Genomic DNA, 23097 nt, shown 5'->3' on the forward strand with positions numbered 1-23097 from the left:
TTCGATGAACTAGGCATCTCCTAATTAGATGAGGTAGCCATATCCTTCATGAGAAAGATATCTTCAAAGAAAGTCGCATCATTCGACTCCATGATCGTACCGACATGCATGTCAGGTACCTCAGATTTTACAACCAAGAATCTGTAACCAATGCCATGAAAAGCATATCCCAGGAAAACACAATCCACAGTTTTTGGTCCCAGCTTCCGCTTCTTTGGAATTGGCACATTGACTTTCGCCAAACAACCCCAGGTTCGTAGATAAGAGAGCTTTAACCTTTTCTTCTCCCATTCCTCGAATGGAGTTATCTCTTTGTTCTTCGTGGGAACTCGGTTTAGGACATGACATGCTGTCAATATCACCTCCCCCCACCATGCCTTGGAGAGACCCGATGTGTCTAACATGGCATTAACCAAATCAGTTAGAGTACGGTTCTTCCTTTCGGCCACCCCATTTGACTGAGGTGAATAGGGAGGCGTCCTCTCATGGATTATACCATGTTCTGCACAAAAGGAATCAAATTCATTTGAGAAATACTCTCCACCATGATCGGACCTAAGCCTCTTGATCTTTCGATCAAGTTGGTTTTTCGCTTCAGCTTTATAGATCTTGAAATAGTTCAGAGCCTCATCCTTAGATTTCAGAAGATACACATGACAGTATCTAGTGGCGTCATCAATTAACGTCATGAAATATTTCTTTCCACCTTTTGTCAAAACACCACTCATTTCACATAGATCTGAATGTATGAGTTCTAGTGGTGCAAGATTTCTCGTTTCTGCAGTCAGACTTACGTGGTTGCTTAGCTTGCACACACACTTGACACTAGGATCCCTTGACGGTGGTGAAACTAGGGATTAAGTTCAACTTCGCTAGTCGCGACATGCAACCAAAGTTAACATGACAAAGACGTGAATGCCACACATTTGATTCACTATTGTTGCAAATATGATTAACAACTTTATTGCAAACGTCTGATAAAGATAAACGAAACAGACCTCCTGACTCATAGCCTTTACCAACAAAGGTTTCATACTTGGAAATTACAAATTTATTCGACTCAAAGACAAGCTTGTAGCCATCTCTACACAGAAGAGATCCGCTAACAAGATTTTTATTGACGAAGGGGACATAATGCACGTTCTTCAGCCGCACGATCTTCCCCAAAGTAAACTTCAGATCGACCATGCCAACACCACGAACAGAAGCACTTGAACCGTTGCCCATCAGCGTGGTTGAAGTCCCTGCGGTCTGATAAGACGAAAACATGGAAATATCACCGCATACATGCACATTAGCACCCGTGTCAATCAACCAATCAGGAGAATGACATACTGAAAGAATAGTGGGAAATATACCATACCCAGCATCCTTCATGTCAGTGTCTCCAATGACAACATTAGCGGTCTTGCCGCCTTTCCCAGGATGACGCTTGTCATAGCGATTAGGGCAACTTGGAGCCCAATGATCAGGATCCCCACACACATGACAAACACCTTTCTTCTTGTCATTCTTCTTCTTGAAATTCGTGTGTTGCACAGCCTTGTTCTTCCCATCAAACTTTGCTTTACCATCAAACTTGCCCTTGTTCTTGAACTTGTGGGGCTGGAAGTTCTTCTTCTGTACCAGATTGGCACTAGATCCTCCCTCAATACCTCGAGCTCGTGTGTCCTTTGCTCTCGCCTTTTCTTCCACATCAAGAGTGCAGATGAGATCCAGAATGGAAAACTCCTATCTCTTATGCTTCAGTAAGGTAGCAAAGTTCCTCCATGAAGGAGGAAGCTTAGTGATGATACCCCCGGCAACAAACTTGTCTGGTAGCATGCAATTGAAGTGCTCAAGTTCTCTAGCAAATGACTGTATCTCATGAGCCTGCTCAACCACGAAGCGCTCTCCAGTCATCCTGTAATCATAGAATTGCTCCATGATGTACAACTCAGTGCCGGCATCCGAGACCCCAAACTTGGCCTCGAGTGCGTCCCACATATCTTTTCCATTGTCAATTGACGCATAAGCATCAACTATGTTCTCACCAAGAACACTCAAGAGAGCATCCTTAAACAAGGTATCCATTTTCTGAAAAGCTTGTGCCTGTTGGGCATCTTGCTCTCCTTCAGGTTTGCCAAGAGTGGCGTCATAGCAACTCATGGTTTGAAACCATAAGACTGCTCTCACGCGCCACCTCTTATAGTGGATACCTCAAACATAGGAGGTCTCATGGAAGCATCAAAACCACTTGGGGTAAATTGCCTATAATAAGGTTTTTGGATTGTTGGAAATATGAGCAATTTACCAAATAATTTTATTAACAGAAAAACTAGATAAAGCATGACTAATATAGCAGTGATAAAACAAGCCAAAGAGAAGGTAAATAACATCTGCATATATGATCTAGAACCGATCATCTCTAGAGCAGACAGTAGATCAAGATGCATATATGAGGTAGATCCTAACATGTTTAGGGCAAACACTAGAACAAGGAACTGTGACAGGACCTCTAACAGGAAAAGCAAGAACACGTACGAGACAGCAGTCGGAGCAGAGGCACTGGACTTGGGGTCGGTGTCCTCCATGTCGTCGAGGATGTTGTCGACGTCGGGGAAGTAGTCGTCGTTGGGGAAGTAGTCGTTGAAGTCCAGGGCGTCCGTGACGAAGGAGTCAGTAGTCGCGCAGAGCGCTCCCCAAAAACCTTATCACCCTTCTCTCGTACAGGACTCAAAAGGTGCGGTTTCGGAGGCCTACTGTCCCGACCTGCGGTGCACGCCGCAAGCCGGGATGGGGAAGAACGTAGCAGCAGCGCAGTGCTCAGGAACTTGTGGCAAGAGGAGGAAGAGATTCTGGTGCGTCTCTCTGAGAGGAGCGACGAGGCTGCGCTGGGAGCTGAAGAGAGCGAGGGAGACGAAACGAACAGGCAGCAGGCGAAGAGGTGCGCCGTTCGTATTCAATCCCCACTACAGCAAAACATTTCAGCTTTCGCGTGACCTTTCGTACCGCGGCGCGGCGGGCGGCGGAGGAGGAGCGCGCGTGGATGTCCTTCTTGTTCTCATGCTCATACAAGTGGGGAAAGAGCCTTCCTTATAAAGAGGTCCAACTCCCTCTAAACTAGCAATGTGGGACTAAACTTTAGTTCCACCTCTTGCCTTGCACGAATGGGTTGCGTGGGCCTCTAGGATTTATTAGGAATTTCTGAAACTGTTATTGGGCTAGGCCCAAATAGACAAAAATTCCAGCAGTAACACTAGCCTCCTAGGAGGACTGTAACCCCCCCACCCCATTTTTCAGTGCAATGAAGCGCAAATCCTTTGCCTTTTCTCGAAAAAAGTAATTGGAGAGCAGAGAGCACTGCATTACAGGTTGTTGAAGCACACAAAAGGAATAAGGTGCCTGTCACCTAGTCAGAAAACATAATATGCATAACAGGTGAAGTAAGTAGAGTTCTGATGGAGGGAGAGAGGCCGACCCCTATAATACTTATGTGATTAGTAGATAATCATACCAAACCAATATCACATCTTTCAAGTTTTCTAGCGCTTTACATCCGAATGTATGTTATATGTGCTACTATAACCATCAAAGATTCATCAGAGTAGAAAGAACCTCCAGGGCAAGGAATGTCAGAGACAAACACACAACCAAAGAGAACTAACTAGAGAAAAAGTACCATGTGCGGCATTTTAACCGAGGTTTGGAGATCTCTCACATAGTCACATCTTTGAAAATAGCTGCCTGCATTTGTTTTGTTCAAAATAGAAAGGAACAACTTGGTTGATTTGTTTCAATCAAATTAGTTAAGGGTCTCTCTGGTTATTTCTAATCACTAGTAAATGCGTACGTGCAATGCACATTAATATTAAGCAGTATATTAATTGCATAAAGTTAATAGGTAAGATATCATTTTCGTGTTAATTATGTGATTAGTGCTGACGACATATTGAGCGCTCACCATTGGAGCAATCTGGCTCGTTGGATTGGCCTTATTTGATGTCCGAGATTAATTGGATTTGCCCCTTGGTGTCTTTTTATATTGGTAGAGATAAAGCTCCTCACATCCCCTTGTTAAAAAGATTAAAATATAATATGAAAACATCAGTATGTAATCATCACAAGGACTGTAAACCGACAGAAGAGAATACAAATATGATCGTACATTTATTCAGAGCTACAAAAGAGAACTGATATGCAGTATCCACCAGAAATATGTCTCATCTACCCATTTTACAGCAATTTCATCAAGTAAATCTTAGCAATTGGCATTTATGTTTCCGAAACAATAAAACAGGGAATGAATTATGAATACGACATCAACACTATATATAAGGCTTTGATTTGTAGGGTGTACTCGTTGAGAGCAATAAATAGAGGAGATGATGTTTACCAATCAGTGGCAAGTTGTAATGCACGTCGGCCAATTTTTTTGATGTGAAACCTATATTCCTAAGTCCGGTGCTTTTCTTTCCAAACAGGCAAACCTGAAACAATTAGCATGTAGCTCCAATACTAAGCAAGTACTTATTATTCATCTATTTGCATACTGATAAGAGATAAGAAGGCTTCACATCTTTTATTTTCTCTCTTTCTTTCCATGTTTCTCTCTCGGTGGTCTAATTTTTGACTGCTCTATAACTCTGTTAGGTCCGGTGAAAAGTTACTTTGTTAAACCACAACATGACCACTTGACAAATCCAGGAGTTATCAATAAGCAATAACACCACACTGAGCCATGAACTTTCCAAATTTGGTGAAAAGTGCATCCTATCTTCCAATTCTTTGTAACCTGACAAACATTCTAAGTGGTACTGCTGAAAATTTTGTGATAATATTAGCCTATTTTGAAATTGTGTAACTGAACACATCAAGTACCTGACGGTGTGAATGTACTCAAAATAGAACACAAGCATTCTATATTGTGTGTGGCTAGCATAATATTAGCATCAGATAAAGGATAGGAACTTCACCTTCAGGGATGAACAGCTGATGTCAACGCGAATGAGGTAACCACACTACCAAGTGGTTCCTGTGATTGTTGATGCGGTGGCCGGTTGGAACAGCATCGCCCCCTCGAAGCCCCCCACACACAATCAATCCAGCGAAGCCACAAAGCTGCCCACTGCCTTTTCTCCTCCCCACTCTGTCCATGAAGAGGCGTGTTCTGCTAGGAGTAGCGAGTTTAGTTTGTGTCAACACTAGCTGACCAGAAACGATAAAAAAAACCAGATCGCTGAGGGCGTCATATTTCCTGGGAGATTAGTAACTTTAGATATTTATTATTACCTTGAGGCACCTCACATCTTTCTAAAACATTTCTTTGCCAAAAACTGATTACATGCCTACATGGTAAGTGCACAACAGCCAGAGATAACTGGCTACGAGCGTCGAACTCAGCCAGGATGGCATAACAGCCAACAAAAAAAGTTGAATGCTTTGAACCAAATATATGCTAGCCACACACAATTAATAACGTTCTGTAGAAATGTGGGTACTTATTTCAGAAAGAAAGACATTTTTGCCATCCTCTAATGAAAAGAGTTGTGCATGATTGAGTTTTAAAGTAGTCTTGGCTTTAAAATGTTCTTCAATGTATATCTCTAACCTTGGTAGGTTCACAACTATTTACCAGTTGGCTCCAATAAGCAGTTCAGAGTTCTCTTGTCGACAAGCAAATGTATTTTCCTCGCCTGACATGTTTATACCTGAAAGCTTACAGAAACATCTAATGAACTGCAGGAAATTCAGAAGTACTTTGTAGATTACATGATAAATGACTCGCTCGGTGCAATCTCAACTGCTCACTTGGTCCACGCGGATCGTCATCCAATGAAAGCCCGGAGCCCTGAGTGCCTCCAGCTAGCTGCTTTGCATTTCGATGGCGGTCGACTTCGCCAAGTCAGGAGCTCCAAATGCCCCGATCACTGATGTTAGATGTGTATAGTCCCTTTTTCGGTATATCCCCATTGTATAAGGGGTTTTCTGCACTTTGACACACATGTATATGTAATGGCCTTTGGCCCTCAGGAAATACTAGTTGCTCATTTATCCAACATGGTATCAGATGCTAGGTTAGCCTCGCTCTCTCGCACGACGCAACTCCGTGCGCCCCTCCTCTAGCTTACCTCGATTCCCAGCCTCATCTCCGGCTGCTCTAGTCTGTCGCTGGCCGGACCCGGCGCCCTGCGCCCGGAGCTCTCCTTCTCCGGCCGGTTGACCCCGTTTCTGGATTCGGTTGTCCTGGCCGCCGGCGTTCTTGTCCCGTCCGGCCGCCGGCGCCCCGCGCCTCTGCTTCTTCGTCCGCCCGTGCGCCTCTGCTTCACATCGAGCAAGACCGGGCTGCTCGACCGCGCGCCCCTGTTTCCGCTCGAGTGAGGCCGCCCGCGCGCCCCTTCAGATCGGGTGGAGCCGGCCGCCTGCTCGCCCTTGCTTCAGATCGAGCGGGGCCAGGCTGCCCGCCCCAGCGCCCCTGCTCCAGATCCAGCGGGGCCCAATCTAGCGAGCCTGCCTCGCTCGTTCTCCAGCCCGATCTGGATCGGCTGTCTTCCGTGCGTTGACCAAAAAAAACAGAGAAAGCACCAGAAGCCCTCGTTATGTCTTCTTCGGGCTATGTTGCTGTTCCTCGGTGTTCGGTGATCTTTGATGGCACCAACTACGCTGAGTTTGTGGGGTTCATGCGCATCCATATGCGTGGTCTTCTTTTGTGGGGTGTTCTTTCTGGCGAGGTCCCCTGTCCGCCATGCCCTGTTGCGCCCGTGGCCCCAATCCCGCCGGTGCCGCCGGTGCTTGCTGCTGATGCTCCTCAGGCTGATCGGGATGCAGCCAAGGCTCTTGATGATGTTGCTGTTGATGCTTATGATCAACAGGTATCCGCATATTCTGATGCTCTTTCTGTCTACCGGGATGATCTGTCTGCTTGTACTCAGTGGTGCAATGATGATGCTCGAGCTGCTGCTGTTCTTACTGCAAGTGTCCTACCTCAGTTTGCTTCGGAGTTCATGGGTCTCGGCACTGTTGCAGCGATGTGGTCCTATCTTTGTCAGCGCTATCAGCCCTCTAGTGATGCTCTATACCTCTCTGTGGTGCGTCAGGAGCATGCTCTTCAGCAAGGTGACTCATCTGTGGATGAGTTCTATTCCCAGTGCTCTGCCATCTGGCGTCAGCTTGACTCACTGCGGACAGTTGTTTGTGGCACTTGCCGTTGTTGCCAGACTACGAGGTCTGACTTGGAGTTTCAGAGGGTCCATGAGTTCTTATCTCGTCTCCGCTCTGAGTTTGAGCCTTGCCGTGCTCACTTGCTTGCTCGTGGTCGTGTTCCTATCTCAGAGATACTTGCTGAGCTTCGTGCCGAGGAGACCTGCCTTCGCTCTGCTGGGTTGCTTCTGGTTCCGTCAGTTTTGGCTGCCCGGGCTCCTGTGTCGTCTGCTCGCCTCACTGCTCTGCCGCTCCTACCCACTCCTCCAAGGGGGTGAGCCGTCCTCCTTATGCTGAGAAGGGCATGTCGCGCCGTGACACCGTCTGTGGTTACTGCTCCCGGCCAGGTCACCCAGAGCCTGATTGTCGCCAGAAGAAGCGAGACCAGAGGCGCTCCTCCTTCAGCGGGCCTCCTGTGTCTTCCTCGGCTCCGTCACTCACTGACCAGGACATTGTTCGCCTCAAGCGTCTTCTTGCTTCCTCAGGCTCCTCGTCAACCGGCTCTGCTGCTGCCGTGACTGCATCCTCCTCCTCGTCATCACAGGCATCTACACAGCCAGGTACATCTTCGTGGGTTCTGGATTCTGGAGCCTCCTTTCATATGTCTTCTGATTCTTCCGCGTTGTCTTCTCTCCGACCTCTTGATTCGCCTGTTAATGTTCTTACCGCCGATGGCACATCACTTCCTGTTGCTAGTCGTGGTATTCTTTCCACTCCATCTTTTTCTGTTCCGAGCGTTTCACATGTTCCTCGCCTTATCATGAATCTTTTTTCCGCTGCCCAACTTACTGATTCTGGTTGTCGTGTCATTCTTGATACCGACTCTTGCTCCATTCAGGATCGTCGCACCAAGGCTTTGGTTGGTGCTAGCCCCCGGCGCCGTGAGTCAGAGGGCCTTTGGGAGGTTGACTGGCTTTGTGTTCCTTTCGCTGCCACCACTTTCGCCAGCTCTCATGCTCTTGCTGCCTCTTCGTCTGCGTCCTTCTAGCAGTGGCATCATCGACTTGGTCACATCTGTGGCTCTCGCTTGTCTTCCTTAGTTCGTCAGGGCCTCTTTGGGTCTATATCTGGAGATGTCTCCTTACATTGTAATGGTTGCAGACTTGGCAAACAGACTCAGTTACCTTATCCTACTAGTGTGTCTGTATCTCAGCGTCCTTTTGACTTAGTTCATTCTGATGTCTGGGGTCCTGCTCCCTTTGATTCGAAAGGTGGTCATCGCTACTATGTTTTGTTTATTGATGATTTCTCTCGCTACACTTGGCTCTACTTCATGAAATCTCGTAGCGAGGTTCTCCCTATATACAAACGTTTTGTTGCCATGGTTCACACCCAGTTTGCCACGCCCATTCGTACTTTTCGTGTTGACTCTGCTGGAGAGTATATCTCTCAGCTGTTGTGTGGTTTTCTTGCGGAACAGGGTACTCTTGCCCAGTTCTCCTGTCCTGGTGCTCACGCTCAGAATGGTGTTGCCGAGCGAAAGCATCGTCATTTGCTTGAGACGGCTCGTGCATTGATGATTGCTGCTTCCTTTCCACCCCATTTTTTGGGTTGAGGCTGTTTCCGCATCCACCTATCTCATTAATATTCAGCCATCGACTGCTCTGCAGGGTGGCATTCCTATGGAGTGTCTCACTGGTCGCTCTCCTGACTACTCAGCTCTTCGTATGTTTGGATGTGTCTGCTATGTTCTTCTTGCCCCCCGAGAACGAACCAAACTGACTGCTCAATCGGTTGAGTGTGTTTTCCTTGGCTACAGTGAGGAGCACAAGGGCTATCGATGTTGGGATCCTGTGGGTCGTCGCTTGCGCATCTCGCGTGATGTGACTTTTGACGAGTCTCGTTCTTACTACCCACGTTCTTCTTCCTCGAGGTTCTCTGTGGACGACCTTTCTTTCCTTCTCCTTCCCGATACACCCTGCTATGTGCCTCATGTATCACCTCTTCCTCCGGCACCTCTCATTCCTTCTCATCCACCACCGACCCCATCTTCTCCATCCTCCTCCACCTCTCCCCCATCCTCTCCAGTCCGTCGCCCTCTCTCACCGTTTCCTCTCCACTATACTCGACGATCTCGTACTGAGGATGTCTCCTCTGACGAGCCTTCCACATCTGGTGCACCTCCTCTCACACCTCCTCCGGTTCATAACCTCCGTGCTCGGCCTCGCCCTCCGCCTGATCGCTATTCCCCTGGTCGGTACGGTCTCTCTGTCTTGACTGAGCCCACTTCCTATCGCACTGCCATGACTCAGCCTGAATGGCAGCTTGCGATGGCCGAGGAACTTGCTGCCCTTGAGTGCTCCGGCACATGGGATCTGGTTCCCCTTCCTTCTGGTGTCCGTCCCATCACCTACAAGTGGGTCTACAAGCTTAAGACTCGCTCTGATGGTTCTCTTGAGCGCTACAAAGCTCGTCTTGTGGCCCGTGGCTTTGATGAGACATTCGCTCCTGTGGCTCACATGACTACTGTCCGCACTCTTCTTGCTGTCGCTTCTGTTCGTCAGTGGTCTATCTCTCAACTTGATGTTCAGAACGCTTTTCTCAATGGCGAGCTGCGTGAGGAGGTTTATATGCAGCCCCCACAGGGGTACTATGCTCCTGATGGTATGGTCTGTAGACTTCGTCGCTCCCTATATGGTCTCAAACAGGCCCCTCGCGCCTGGTTTGAGCGCTTCGCATCTGTGGTGACCGCCGCTGGTTTCTTGCCCAGTGACCATGATCCCGCGTTGTTTGTTCACACGTCTCCTCGTGGTCGGACTCTTCTCCTTCTCTATGTTGATGACATGATCATCACTGGTGACGACACTGATTACATTGCCTTTGTTAAGGCTCGCCTTCGCGACCAGTTTCTTATGACTGATCTTGGTCCACTTTGCTACTTTCTTGGGATTGAGATCTCCTCGACCTCTGATGGCTTCTACATCTCCCAAGAAAAATATATTCAGGATCTTCTTGCTCGCGCTGCTCTCGGTGATGAGCGCACGGTTGTGACTCCTATGGAGCTCAATGTTCAGCTTCGTGCCACCGATGGTGACCCTCTTCCTAATCCCACTCGCTATCGTCATCTTGTTGGCAGTCTTGTCTATCTTGTTGTTACGCGTCCTGACATCTCCTATCCTGTTCACATCCTGAGTCAGGTTGTTTCATCCCCCATCTCTGTTCACTATAGTCATCTCCTCCATGTTCTACGATATCTTCGTGGCACGATCTCTCAGCGCCTTTTCTTTCCCCGCTCCAGCTCTCTTGAGCTCCAGGCCTATTCTGATGCTACCTGGGCTAGTGATCCCTCTGATCGACGCTCGATGTTTGCTTATTGTGTCTTTCTTGGTGGCTCTCTTATTGCCTGGAAGACAAAGAAACAGACTGCAGTCTCTCGCTCGAGTACAGAGGCTGAGTTGCGAGCCATGGCGATGTTGACGGCTGAGGTGATCTGGTTACGGTGGTTACTTGAGAATTTTGGTGTGTCTTCTACCACCTCGACTCCCTTACTGTCAGACAGTACTGGCGCTATCAGTATTACTCGTGACCCGGTGAAGCATGAGCTCACCAAGCACATTGGTATGGATGCCCACTTTGTGCGAGCTGCTGTGCAGGATCAGACTCTCGCTCTTCACTATGTGCCCTCTGAGTTACAGTTAGCGGACTTCTTCACCAAGGCACAGACTCGAGCGCAGCACGGCTTTTTCCTCTCCAAACTCAGTGTTGTTGATCCACCATGAGTTTGAGGGGGGTGTTAGATGTGTATAGTTCCTTTTTCGATATATCCCCATTGTATAAGGGGTTTTCTGCACTTTGACACACATGTATATGTAATGGCCTTTGGCCCTCAGGAAATACTAGTTGCTCATTTATCCAACAACTGAGACCAAAGGAGTACCCCGACTTCATGGAACGGCGGGACAAACCAACGTACATCTCCGACGGAGCTCTCGGCAAGCTCTACCGAGCGGCTGCGAGCCGTATGCAGAGCGCACCTGCCACCCCGTCCTCGGCTCAAGCGAGCCCCGCGTTCGATCCCGACCTGGAGGTCCCTGGCTTCGAGGATTTCCTGGCATCCGCGGAGGAGTGCTACGATCTGTACGCGGAGAAGCTGAGCACCCTGATGGTCTACTACGGCGCGGAGCACGAGGACGAGATCCTGACCGGCAACATCCGGAACAGGCTCCTGTACCTGAAGAAGGACAACAAGAGGTACTTCGAGATGAAGGACCGCATCATCGACTCTGTCGAGGGCCTGCACAAGGAGGTGCTGGGTTGGTTCACGAGCCGCCCGAAGGCGGAGGCGGCGAGGAGGACCTCGGCGTGGTACCGCGTGACCTATCACCCGGGCCACCGCCGGCCGGGAAAGAAGCAGTTCTGGAGCTTCCCGTGGATTGTCTGCGACGAGCTACTGAAGATCAAGGAGTCCAATGAGCGGCACAGGCAGCAGGTGGACGATGTTGGCGCCGCCTCTCGTTGCAGCGCCTCTCTCCTTCTTCCTCGAGCTGCCTCACACAACTCTCTCATCTCTCTTGTGGTTTCTCTCCTCTCTCAAGAACACACACACACACACGCATATACCAGGGAAGAACACATAGCTTTGCCAAGTGACTCTCCCTTGGCTACCACGAAGGCTACATTTTGCCTCAGCCCTCACGGCCTCATTTCTCATTCCTTTTCTTGACTTATATAGCAGTACAAGAGACTCATGTGCGCACGATGCTAGCCACCAACATCATGACCTGCCCACTAACTAATTCCTAGCTACATGCATGCCCACAACCAGCACTTGCGCAACCTTCAATGGCCACAAAATCTGGCCATGCACTCAGGACTCAACTACCACTAAGACCCTTTTCTCTAGACCACTAACTAACTCCACGACTTGGTTAATCCTGCATGCACTAACCAACACTACTAGCTTTCCATGCAAACGTGATCACGTCTCTTACACAGCCGCAGCTTTTAGTGTCACATCTCAACTACATGCATGCATGATCTAATCAGGACTAATAACAAGATTAGTTCCAACAGACGACGCTGCGGCCTGACTCGTCCGCCCAAGTGATTAATTAAGTGGGAGTTGGCAAGAAGATGTGTATGTATGTAGTGTAAAACTCTGGGCATGGCTGCGGTGCAGAGTGACAGAGCTGTGCACCGTGAGCTGAGCTGAGCGGCAGAGCTGTGCCTGCCTCGCTCGTATGGACGGACAGCTTTGCTTGATGTGTGTGACTGGAAATGAACCGTGCCTGGTCGTGTTGGTTGAACTCACAAGGCATGCTAGGTAGAGTAGCATAGTAAATCATGCTCCATCACTATCTCAACAAAGCTCCAGCTTTTTGTGCAATTATCTTCTGGCGGGTGCCTATGGTATCTGGTCGCCATAATATGGTGACGTTTAAAATAAATAAATAGAAGCAGTCTCCTGTTTGGACATAAACACAGATACTCCCTCTGTAAACTAATGGGCATCCTTTTTGGATTGGTGATAGAGATCAAACATACACAGCCTTTTCAGTACAATTGCAAGTGCCTTACAAATAAAAACGTTGAACGGATCACTCCAACTCTCAAATGAAGCAACAGCAGACTGTCTCTCGTCCAGAAACCACGTTCATAACACTACAATCCACCTCCCAAAATATATAACAGCCAGACTAGACTTAGGGGATTTATTCTTCTGTTGATGCTGCGCCTTATGGGTTGATCCCAAGCTGAACGCGCCAATCTTCAAGCTGTTTTTTTACTTGCTCTGAGCCTGTAGAACCATAGGATATGAACTTGTTGACCGCGTTTTCGACACCCAAGTAGGCGTAGACATCGGCCTCGAAGACAGGGTGGACTGCTTTCAAGTCGTCCATTTCAAGCTCTGTGAGCTGGCAGTTCTTCGACACGCATAAAGCCACGCACCTTCCAACTATCTCATGAGAAGTTCTGAATGGAACGCCCTGCGGAACAGAAATATAGAAACCACTTAACCAGAGTAACCATCCTAGTCAAGTAAATAACACAGCAGAATAAAATAAAATAAGTGATAATGTTTGACTCGTGCAAATTTTTTTTATGTTGTGCATTAATTTAATTCCTAGTGTAAACCTATGGCTAATCCAGACTAAGTAGAGTAGTGTTTACCTTCTTCACAAGATAATCTGCCAGTGTTGTTGCATCCAGATAACCAGCAGGCAGCGAACTTTGTATTCTTTTCGAGTTAAAAGAGATATTTTGAGCAAACTCACTGCATACTTCAAGCATTCCTAGTATGGCCTTCACACTGTCAAATAAGGGTTCCTTGTCTTCCTGCTCGAAAAAGAAATTTTCAGAACATGCACAGGAAACCAAGCCTGGTTAATAAAACTACCAAGAATGAGACGCACCTGTAGGTCACGGTTGTAGGCCTGTGGAAGGCCTTTGCAGAGGACTAGAACAGTCATGAGATCACCAACAACCCTAGCAGATTTCCCACGAACAAGCTCCATCGGATCCGGATTTTTCTTCTGTGGCATAATGCTGCTTCCAGTTGAAACCGAGTCACTTGGTGTCAAGAACCCGAACTCCTCTGACGCCCACAAGACCCACTCTTCGCCAATGCGGGAAAGATGAATAGCAGCAATAGAGTTGGCAGCAAGAAACTCCAAAACAAAGTCACGATCTGACACTGCATCAATGCTGTAGAAAAAGAATAATCAAATACCGAAACAAATGTCAAAAGGTGTGGTTAACCCAAAAGGAGGAAATTCAGAGAGAGAAAGCATAGAGTTAGTTCAATTATTAGCATCACTTATATCAGAGAGAGAAAGCATAGAGTTAGTTCAATTATTAGCATCGCTTATAATTTCAATTGCACAGGAATATTCCAGCAGTAAAACTTGAAAAATGGTAGTCGTTGTCTGAATAACTAATCCTGTAAATCAAGTATGAACAAGCAAATTAAAAAAAAGGGTATTTGTACCTCTGTATTATATTTCACCTCTTTACTAGGTAGCCACAAAATGATAATGCAGTCAGGCCTAACATCTTTAGGGCTCATTCATTTTCAAGGATTTTCAAATCAGAGGAATAGGATGCCCTGCCCACTCCAATCCTTAGGGATTTTCCATGAGGTCTCACCTAATGCTAAGAATCCTAAGGAATGAGGTCAATTTGAGGAATTTTCTACGAGGTCTCACCTAATGCTAAGAATCCTAAGGAATGAGGTTAATATGGACACAATCCTAAGGAATCTAGTACCTCTATTCCTATGAAACGAATGCTAAACACAGGGGATAATCCGGTAGGAATCTTCCAAAACAAATTAGCCCTCAATCAGCTTTACTTTGGTAAGATCAATGTGCTCCCAAAAAAACTATTTAATAGGGTATATGTGCGCTTGCATGTAAGGTAGAGACTCATTTTGCAAGACGTACAATATTTAAGGGTGCTAAGGTATGCAATTTAATAAACTAACTTTATCTTGGTTGCAATTCAACAAGATATAGCAGAGAAAGCATACTATCTGCTTTACATGTTTGCAGTTTCACACTACTAAGGAAATCAAGGATGTTGGTTACCTGTTCTTCATCGGAGCTGTAAACTTCAAATCTTTAGCAGTTTTGAACCTATCAATGGGGAGTCCAGTTCCAGCCAAAGCACAAGCACCAAGAGGGCAGAAATTCACTCTTTCCCTGCAGTCGATCAGCCGGCCAGCATCACGCTCCAACTGTGCACAGCACAAGTGAAAATAACATCAGATTTATTTCCAGTTATATGGTTCACTCTAGGGCGGAACCTAGTTCAGTCCAAGGTGGGCCATGATGTCATGTGGGGCACGTCCTACAGGCGTGGGCCACGCGGCCAGGAGCAGCAGCCGTCGGCCGCATCAGGCAAGGCGTAGGCTGGGCAGGAGTCCTGGTCCTGATACATTAGTTCCTAGAATAAAAGACTAGTTTGTTACGTATAGGTTTCTAGTTTGTTAGCAGCCCATGGGGCCTTTATATATCGTATAATCAGCACCCTTTGAGGGCAAGCAATAAAGTTATTATCTCCTACCTCTTCCTCTGTCTCCTATCCTCTCCTCCCGCACCATTGAGCAGCCAGGCAAAAAACCCTAGCGCTCCTATCCACCGAGACTACGAACTACGTAGTCGAGGCCCCGCTGTCTTGGGCACTGAGGCCCTTGACAACTTGGTATCAGGTTCCAGCCGCTCCTCGGCCTCCTCCACGCTGCACCCGCCGCCCCGCCCACCTCCATCGGCGCCATCCGCCGCCACCTCGGTTTCTTCCGCCATGTCGGAACCCACCACCGCTGATTTGGCCAAGATGATCGAAGCCCTGACTGCAACCGTGACATCCCTGCAGTTGTCTGTGGCAGCCCTCCAGAAGGAGAAGTCGGCCTCCTCGTCAGCCGCCGATATCAGCCACGACGGACAGCACCACAACGATCGGCCCCCGCGGTTTCAGAAGATGGACTTCCCCAAGTTCGACGGCAAGTCCGACCCGCTCGCTTTCCTCAACAGATGCGAGTCCTTCTTCCATCAACAACGGATCGCCGAGGAGGAGAAAGTCTGGATGGCGTCATACAACCTCGAGGGTTCTGCCCAGCTGTGGTACATGCAGGTCCAGCGTGACGAGGGCACTCCGCCGTGGCGCCGCTTTTCCGAGCTGCTCAACCTCCGCTTCGGGCCTCCTCTGCGCGCGAACCCGCTGGGCGAACTGATGGCGTGCAAGCGCACGACGTCCGTCGTCGACTTCCAGGAGCGGTTTGAGGCGCTCCTTCCCCGGGCAGGCTCCTTGTCGGAAACGCAGAAAGTTCAAATCTTCACCGCAGGCCTCCAGCCACCCCTCAGCCTCGACGTGGAAATCCATAACCCGCAGTCCCTCGCCGTCGCCATGAGCCTCGCCCGCAAATTGGAGCTGCGCGACCAGTGCGCGCTTTCCGCCGCGCCACCGGTGCGTTTTCCGCAGAAGGGCATTCTGCCGACGCCAGGACCACGCCTCGCGCCCCCCGCACCGGCCCCACCAGCCGCACCCCAGCATGGCCACAGTCTGCCGGACGGGCGCCCAATCAAACGTCTCTCCCAGACAGAGATGGAGGAACGCCGTCGCCTGTGCCTATGCTTCAACTGTAACGAGAAGTTTGGCAGGGGCCACAACCGCGTGTGCCAGCGCATCTTTCTCCTCGACTTAGCGCCGGACGACGACGACGACGACGCGGCCTCCGCTACTGATGATGCATCGCGGGCCGACCCTCAGATCTCGCTCCACGCAATCTCCGGGGTGCGCACGAGCGAAACCATGCAAATGCATATTACTCTCGGGGGTGTCTTCCTCCTCGCCCTGATCGACTCAGGCTCCACCCACAACTTCATCGCCGAGGAGGCGGCCGCTCGTGCTACGCTGCCATCCCCCACCACCGAGAAGATGCGCGTCACGGTGGCCAACGGCGAGCGCGTTCCGTGCCAGGGCGCGTACCGCGTCGTGCCCTTCCGCATCGGCCAAGAGGAGTTCTCGGAGGATTTCCTCGCCTTGCCGCTCGCGGGCTACGACATCGTCCTGGGCACGCAGTGGCTGGCGACGCTCGGACCGATCCTGTGGGATTTCCGCGCCCTCTCCATGACATTCCGGCGGAGGGGCCATCGGGTGTGCTGGCGCGGCATTGCAGGACCGGACGGGCCAGCCCTGAAATCATGCAGCGGCCGCGACTTCCTCGACGCCATCATCACCGAGTTCGACGGCATCTTCGCCGAACCCTCCGGCGTGCCACCGCCCCGCAGCCGCGACCACGGCATCACCCTGCTGCCTGGTTCCATCCCGGTGGCCGTCCGTCCGTATCGCTACCCGGCCGCGCACAAGGACGAGCTGGAGCGTCAGTGCGCCGCCATGCTCGCCCAGGGCATCATCCGAGCGAGTTGTTCCGCATTCTCGTCTGGTCCGCAAGGCCGACGGGTCCTGGCGCTTCTGCATCGACTACCGCGCCCTAAACGCCATTACTGTCAAGAATGCGTTTCCGATCCCAGTGGTGGACGAACTCCTCGACGAGCTCCGGCACGCTCGTTTCTTCACCAAGCTTGACTTGCGCTCCGGCTACCACCAGGTGCGGATGCGTGCGGAGGACATCCCGAAGACCGCCTTCCGTACTCATGACGGCCTCTACGAGTTCCTGGTGATGACGTTCGGCCTCTGCAACGCGCCGGCAACATTCCAGGCCCTCATGAACGATCTGCTGCGGCCGTACCTACGTCGTTTTGTTCTCGTCTTCTTTGACGACATCCTCATTTTCAACGAGACATGGGCTGACCATCTCCGACATGTGCGCACCGTCTTCACCGTCCTGCACCAGCACCGGCTCTTCGTCAAGCGATCCAAATGCGCATTCGCCGTCGAGTCGATCTCATACCTGGGTCACACCATCTCCGCTGCAGGAGTGGCCATGGATCCGGAAAAGGTGAGGGCAGTGGCCGAATGGCCGCAACCACGCTCGGCGCGCGCGGTTCGGGGGTTTCTCGGCCTTGCGGGGTACTACCGCAAGTTTGTCAAGGAGTTTGGCGTGGTTGCCGCGCCACTAACGGCCCTCCTTCGCAAGGATGGTTTCTCCTGGTCGCCGGAGGCGGCAGCAGCTTTTCACGCCCTCAAGACGACAGTCACCACGGCTCCCGTCCTCGCGTTACCGGATTTCACGCGGCCGTTCATCGTCGAGTGTGACACCTCGACATACGGCTTCGGGGCCGTCCTTCTTCAGGACCAACACCCGGTGGCTTTCTTTAGCCGGCCAGCCGCGCCACGTCACCGTTCCCTGGCAGCATATGAACGGGAACTCATCGGCCTGGTGCTCGCGATTCGTCACTGGAGACCGTACCTCTGGGGGCGCCAATTTGTGGTAAAAACGGATCACTACAGTCTCAAATTTCTACTTGACCAGCGTTTGGCAACCATCCCACAGCATCATTGGGTCGGCAAACTACTGGGGTTCGACTTTACCGTGGAGTACAAGGCCGGTAGTACAAACACGGTGGCGGATGCCCTTTCCCGCCGCGACACGGAGGAGACGTCGATCATGGCGATCTCGGGTCCTCGCTTCGACTTCATCGATCGCCTCCGGCAAGCGACGTCCACAGATCCGGCGCTCGTCACGCTGCGTGAGGATATCACGGCGGGTACGCGACAGCAGTCGTGGGCTCTCTCCGACGGCCTCGTCACTTTCAACGGCCGCCTCTACATTCCGCCGTCGTCCCCGCTACTCCAGGAGATTCTCAGTGCCGTGCACGATGATGGGCATGAAGGCGTCCTGCGCACCTTGCATCGTCTCCGCCGCGACTTCCACGCACCTAACCTTCGCAAGACGGTGCAAGAGTACATCCGCACTTGCAGTACTTGCCAGAGGTACAAGTCCGAGCACTTGCACCCCGCTAGGTTGTTGCTGCCGCTGCCGGTGCCCACGGGCGTGTGGACTAACGTCGGCATCGACTTCGTGGAAGCGCTCCCTCGCGTGGGCGGGAAGTCTGTCATCCTCACCGTGGTGGATCGCTTCAGCAAGTATTGCCACTTTGTGGCGCTGGCCCACCCGTACACGGCAAAATCAGTGGCGCAGGTGTTCTTCGCTGAGATTGTTCGTCTCCATGGCGTGCCGCAGTTCATGGTCTCTGACCGCGACCCCGTCTTCACCTCGGCTTTTTGGCGGGAGCTCATGCGCCTCACCGGGACAAAGCTGCACATGACGTCAGCGTTTCATCCACAGTCGGATGGCCAAACGGAGGCTGCTAACAAGATCATTGTGATGTACCTATGTTGTCTCACCGGGGATCGTCCCAGGCAGTGGCTCCGGTGGCTTCCCTGGGCCGAGTACATCTACAACACCGCCTACCAGACAGCGACCCAAGAAACTCCGTTCAAGCTTGTGTATGGCCGTGACCCTCCCACTATTCGCTCTTACGAGCCGGGCGACACGAGGGTAGCCGCAGTGGCCAGGAGCATGGCGGAGCGCGACGAGCTTCTCGAGGACGTCCGCTATCGTCTACAACAGGCACAGGCGGTCTACAAGTCCTACTACGACAGACGCCATCGGGACATTCGGCATGACGTGGGCGATTGGGTCTGGCTTCGCCTTCGCCAGCGCGCCGCGTCCTCTCTCAACTTGCCAACCAGGGGCAAGCTCAAGCCACGCTTCTATGGGCCGTACCGCATTTCAGAGGTCGTCAACGACGTGGCTTACCGCCTTGAGCTTCCGGCACGCTCGCGCCTCCATGACGTGTTCCACGTGGGCCTCCTCAAGAAGTTCTTCGGCACGCCTCCAACTGCACCGCCGGGTTTGCCTCCGATCCACAACGGAGCGGCTGTTCCAGAACCGGAGCGCGTGACTCGTGCGCGCCTAGCACGCGGCGTTCGCCAGCTACTCGTCCACTGGAAGGGTGAAGCAGCATCATCAGCTACATGGGAGGATCTTGACAGTTTCGTCGAGCGCTACCCCGCTTTTCAGCTCGAGGACGAGCTGCTCGTCGAGGGGGGGAGAGATGTCATGTGGGGCACGTCCTACAGGCGTGGGCCACGCGGCCAGGAGCAGCAGCCGTCGGCCGCATCAGGCGAGGCGTAGGCTGGGCAGGAGTCCTGGTCCTGATACATTAGTTCCTAGAATAAAAGACTAGTTTGTTACGTATAGGTTTCTAGTTTGTTAGCAGCCCATGGGGCCTTTATATATCGTATAATCAGCACCCTTTGAGGGCAAGCAATAAAGTTATTATCTCCTACCTCTTCCTCCGTCTCCTATCCTCTCCTCCCGCACCATTGAGCAGCCAGGCAAAAACCCTAGCGCTCCTATCCACCGAGACTACGAACTACGTAGTCGAGGCCCCGCTGTCTTGGGCACTGAGGCCCTTGACACATGACCCCACCCAAACTGAAATTTCACAAAAAAATGACTTGTTCTGCTTATACACACTAATTACTCAAAGGCTAAGTTGGCTAATGCTTATTACGAATTTGGGCACATTTTGCTGGATTAGCTCCCTCTGTTTCAATTCAAGGCTCCAAGCTATGCTACAATTCAATCCAAAAGAAATGAGGTGATATTTATCAGGTGATTAGTAAAGTATCTGAAACACTATTACACCCTTGCACAAGAAACATAGTTAGTGATTGGTTATAAGCTGTAAGATTGTGACCTCAATATTTGATTGCATGTCATGCTGATTTGACCTGCCAGCTAATGGTGCAGCAATTCAATAAAAGAAGGAGACTACGGAAAGTATGAAGCAGTGAAACATCCAGATACGGTGCTATTTCTATGCATTCCCGGATTACATAACTTTTCGTACAAAGAGAAACAGGACTTTGAATCATATGAAATACCTCATCCGATAATCCATCTATTTCCATTGGGTACTGGGATATGTCTATGTAACATCCAAATGGGCTAAGTTCAATGTTAACTACAGCAACAATGAAAAAACTTCCCTTCTGCAGTGTATTCTCACTTTTTAGTGGGAAAAAATAGAGCTAATAATGTGGCAAACAGTCTAAAACAATTTTCACATCAGAAATGGTTCGTTTACAGGACAGTTAGAAAATTAGTCATCCACGCACTAAAAAGCAATGGTGCACTAATAAGAGGATGGGGGCACCTGTTCAACATAGGATAAGAGAAGATGTGGAAGCAAGACAGGTTGTGCCCTTTGAAGATGGGTATAACCGGGGACAATTAAGTCAACATATTTTGAAGCTAACAAAACCAGAGACACCTGAAACAATAAGAATTATGCTTGTGTTATAAAAATAATATCTTAGAAAAACACCATGGAAGAGTTATCAGAAATGGGGAATTCAAGTGTTATATCAGCAAAGCGGGATAACCTACAATGTTACCAATTACTAAAATATGTGAACATATGATATAAATTAGATCAAATACAAGAACCCATTGATATTCTTAGTTATACATAATTCATTTCTGCACAACAACAAACTGCCTTCTATTGCTTGCAAAGCTTAAACAGCATGGACAAGGTACATATACCAAATGCATGAACCAAGTAGATCTCTGTTTCTCACCCCTTGAGAGAGTGGAGAAGTTCTCTTTGGAAGTTGTTGCCCATAGTTGAGCATTACTAGAAAAATCAGTAGGAATAACTTTACAGTTCAGTTAGCGTCCCTACTTGTCAAGGCGGTGTACTGGGCGCAAATAATAAAAATAGCAATGGATCTAACATAGACCATGACACTGAATAATGAATACGTAATGTCTCGTGATGTCTACAAAGAGCATAAATCGGATGACGAAGCAGAAAACAAGTTGTATACAAGGAGTTCAGACAAGTTATAAGCAGCACACCATGAGCATCACAAAGAGAACTCAAGAACAAACCTGAAACTGTTTGATGCGAATCAAAATCTTGTCAATAGCATCGCGGCACCACAACCTAAGATCTGTCACAATTTGGTCGTTGCGGCTCCTAGCAGTGTGTAACTTCTTGGCCGGCTCACCAACTTTCTCAATCAGAGCTGCCTCAATGTTCATGTGCACGTCCTCCCTATCCTTTCTCCACTCAAACTTGCCATCTTGAATCTGTTTCTCAATTTGATCAAGGCCCTCCAAGATAATATCCCTATCACCGGTGGTTATCAAACCCTGCATTGCAAATGATTCAGAACATCCACGCTAAGGTGACCATTATTTCAGTTAACATCCACAACAAGATAGAGGGAGGTGCTTCCATTAAATACATTTGAACGTGCTAAGCAAAACCAAACCCCTAATGACTGCAATATTAAACCCTCAATCCTTCAATGTGACGCTTCAAATCAAGCAAGAAAATTCGAACAGCTTCGGATCACACCAAATGCAGCACACCGAAGGTAGCAATTTCGTCAAGCACACTGCGAGCATAACATCAAGCTGTCGCTGCAGCGTCGTCGAAAGCAGGGAACTAACTAGACCAACACCTAGGCGGCCACGATACTAACCAGAACAGGGTGATTTGATGGAGCGAGCGCACAAGGTACCTGCGCGGCGAGCATGGACGCGTGGGCCTTGCTGCCCATGATATCGTACTTGTACAGCTGCCAGTCGTAGGAGATTGACTCCGTGAAGCGCTCCACGGCGTCGGTGACGCCGTCCTCGAAGCGTCCGCCCCACAGCTTGGTCTCCTTCTTCTCCTCGGCATCCGAGGACGCCATCGAGGAGGCCGCCGCCGCGACGGCCGGGAAAGAGGAGCGACGGCGGGGGGCGACGGCGCGGACGGCGGGGAAGGGGAGGCGGGCGCGGGGGAGCGAGGTGGGCGCCGGAGAGAGGAGGGAATGGGAGGTGGCGGCCATAAGCGTGGCACTGGCGCCGATGTTCGCTGCACTCGCGGCTGCGCGGCGGCGCGGCGAGGGAGTAGGTGGGGAGGGTTTAGAGCGTTCACGCAGTGTACTTTTCCTGCCTCTAGCCTTTTTAAGGGAGACCCTGTTTGAAATGAAGGAAAGTCAACGAAATTTGGAGGATAAGATTTCAGTTTTGACGAAAATAAGCCTTGTATTCTTTTCTCCCCTTTCCCTCCCGGGCCGCTCGCGCGGACGGCTCCAGAGGTGAAACCCTAGCCGCCCCGAGCACCCCTCCCCCCTCCGATCCCTGGCCGCCGCCGTCGCCGGCGACGGTGGTGGCGGCGCCCGGCTGTCAAAGGCGGCAGGCGTGGGCGGCGTGCCCCGACGGGATCTCTTCGTGCGGGGAAGTCTCGCCAAGCGGGCGGCGCGGTGGTCGTCTTCGGTGTGGCGGCGTACGGCGGAGAGCGCGTGGAGAGGTAGAGCATAGTCGTGAGGCAAGGGGAGGTGGTCCTCTCGGCGCACCGGCGCGGGAGTCAGAGGTTGTGCCGCGGTGGGACCCTGGTGGTGGCGGATCTCGACCTGGAGGTGCGGTGGTCGAGAGCGGCAGCCGCCGGCCGGGAGTCGTTGTGGAGGCCAGAGAGCGCAGTGCGCCTCCTGTTGTCGCCGGTGTGG

The 23097-nt window shown here is 50.5% G+C and overlaps 1 protein-coding gene and 1 pseudogene across 1 annotated transcript; one reads left to right on the forward strand and one right to left on the reverse strand.

Annotated features, from left to right (window-relative positions):
• The window catches only part of LOC119292701, a 52699-nt pseudogene extending 40857 nt beyond the window's left edge, over positions 1–11842 (forward strand).
• Positions 11843–12611: 769 nt separating this feature from the next.
• Positions 12612–22529, reverse strand: LOC119296340 (argininosuccinate lyase, chloroplastic-like). The gene is made up of 7 exons (XM_037574738.1): positions 22126–22529; positions 21488–21751; positions 20748–20864; positions 14706–14854; positions 13533–13824; positions 13291–13455; positions 12612–13106 (listed from the first exon to the last, which is right to left on the reverse strand). The coding sequence occupies exons 1-7, from the start codon at positions 22435–22437 to the stop codon at positions 12855–12857; spliced, it is 1551 nt and encodes a 516-aa protein (XP_037430635.1). The 5' UTR covers positions 22438–22529; the 3' UTR covers positions 12612–12854.
• Between the last annotated feature and the right edge of the window lie 568 nt (positions 22530–23097).

Source organism: Triticum dicoccoides, chromosome 4B (assembly GCF_002162155.2).
Source record: "Triticum dicoccoides isolate Atlit2015 ecotype Zavitan chromosome 4B, WEW_v2.0, whole genome shotgun sequence".
Lineage (NCBI taxonomy): Eukaryota > Viridiplantae > Streptophyta > Magnoliopsida > Poales > Poaceae > Triticum > Triticum dicoccoides.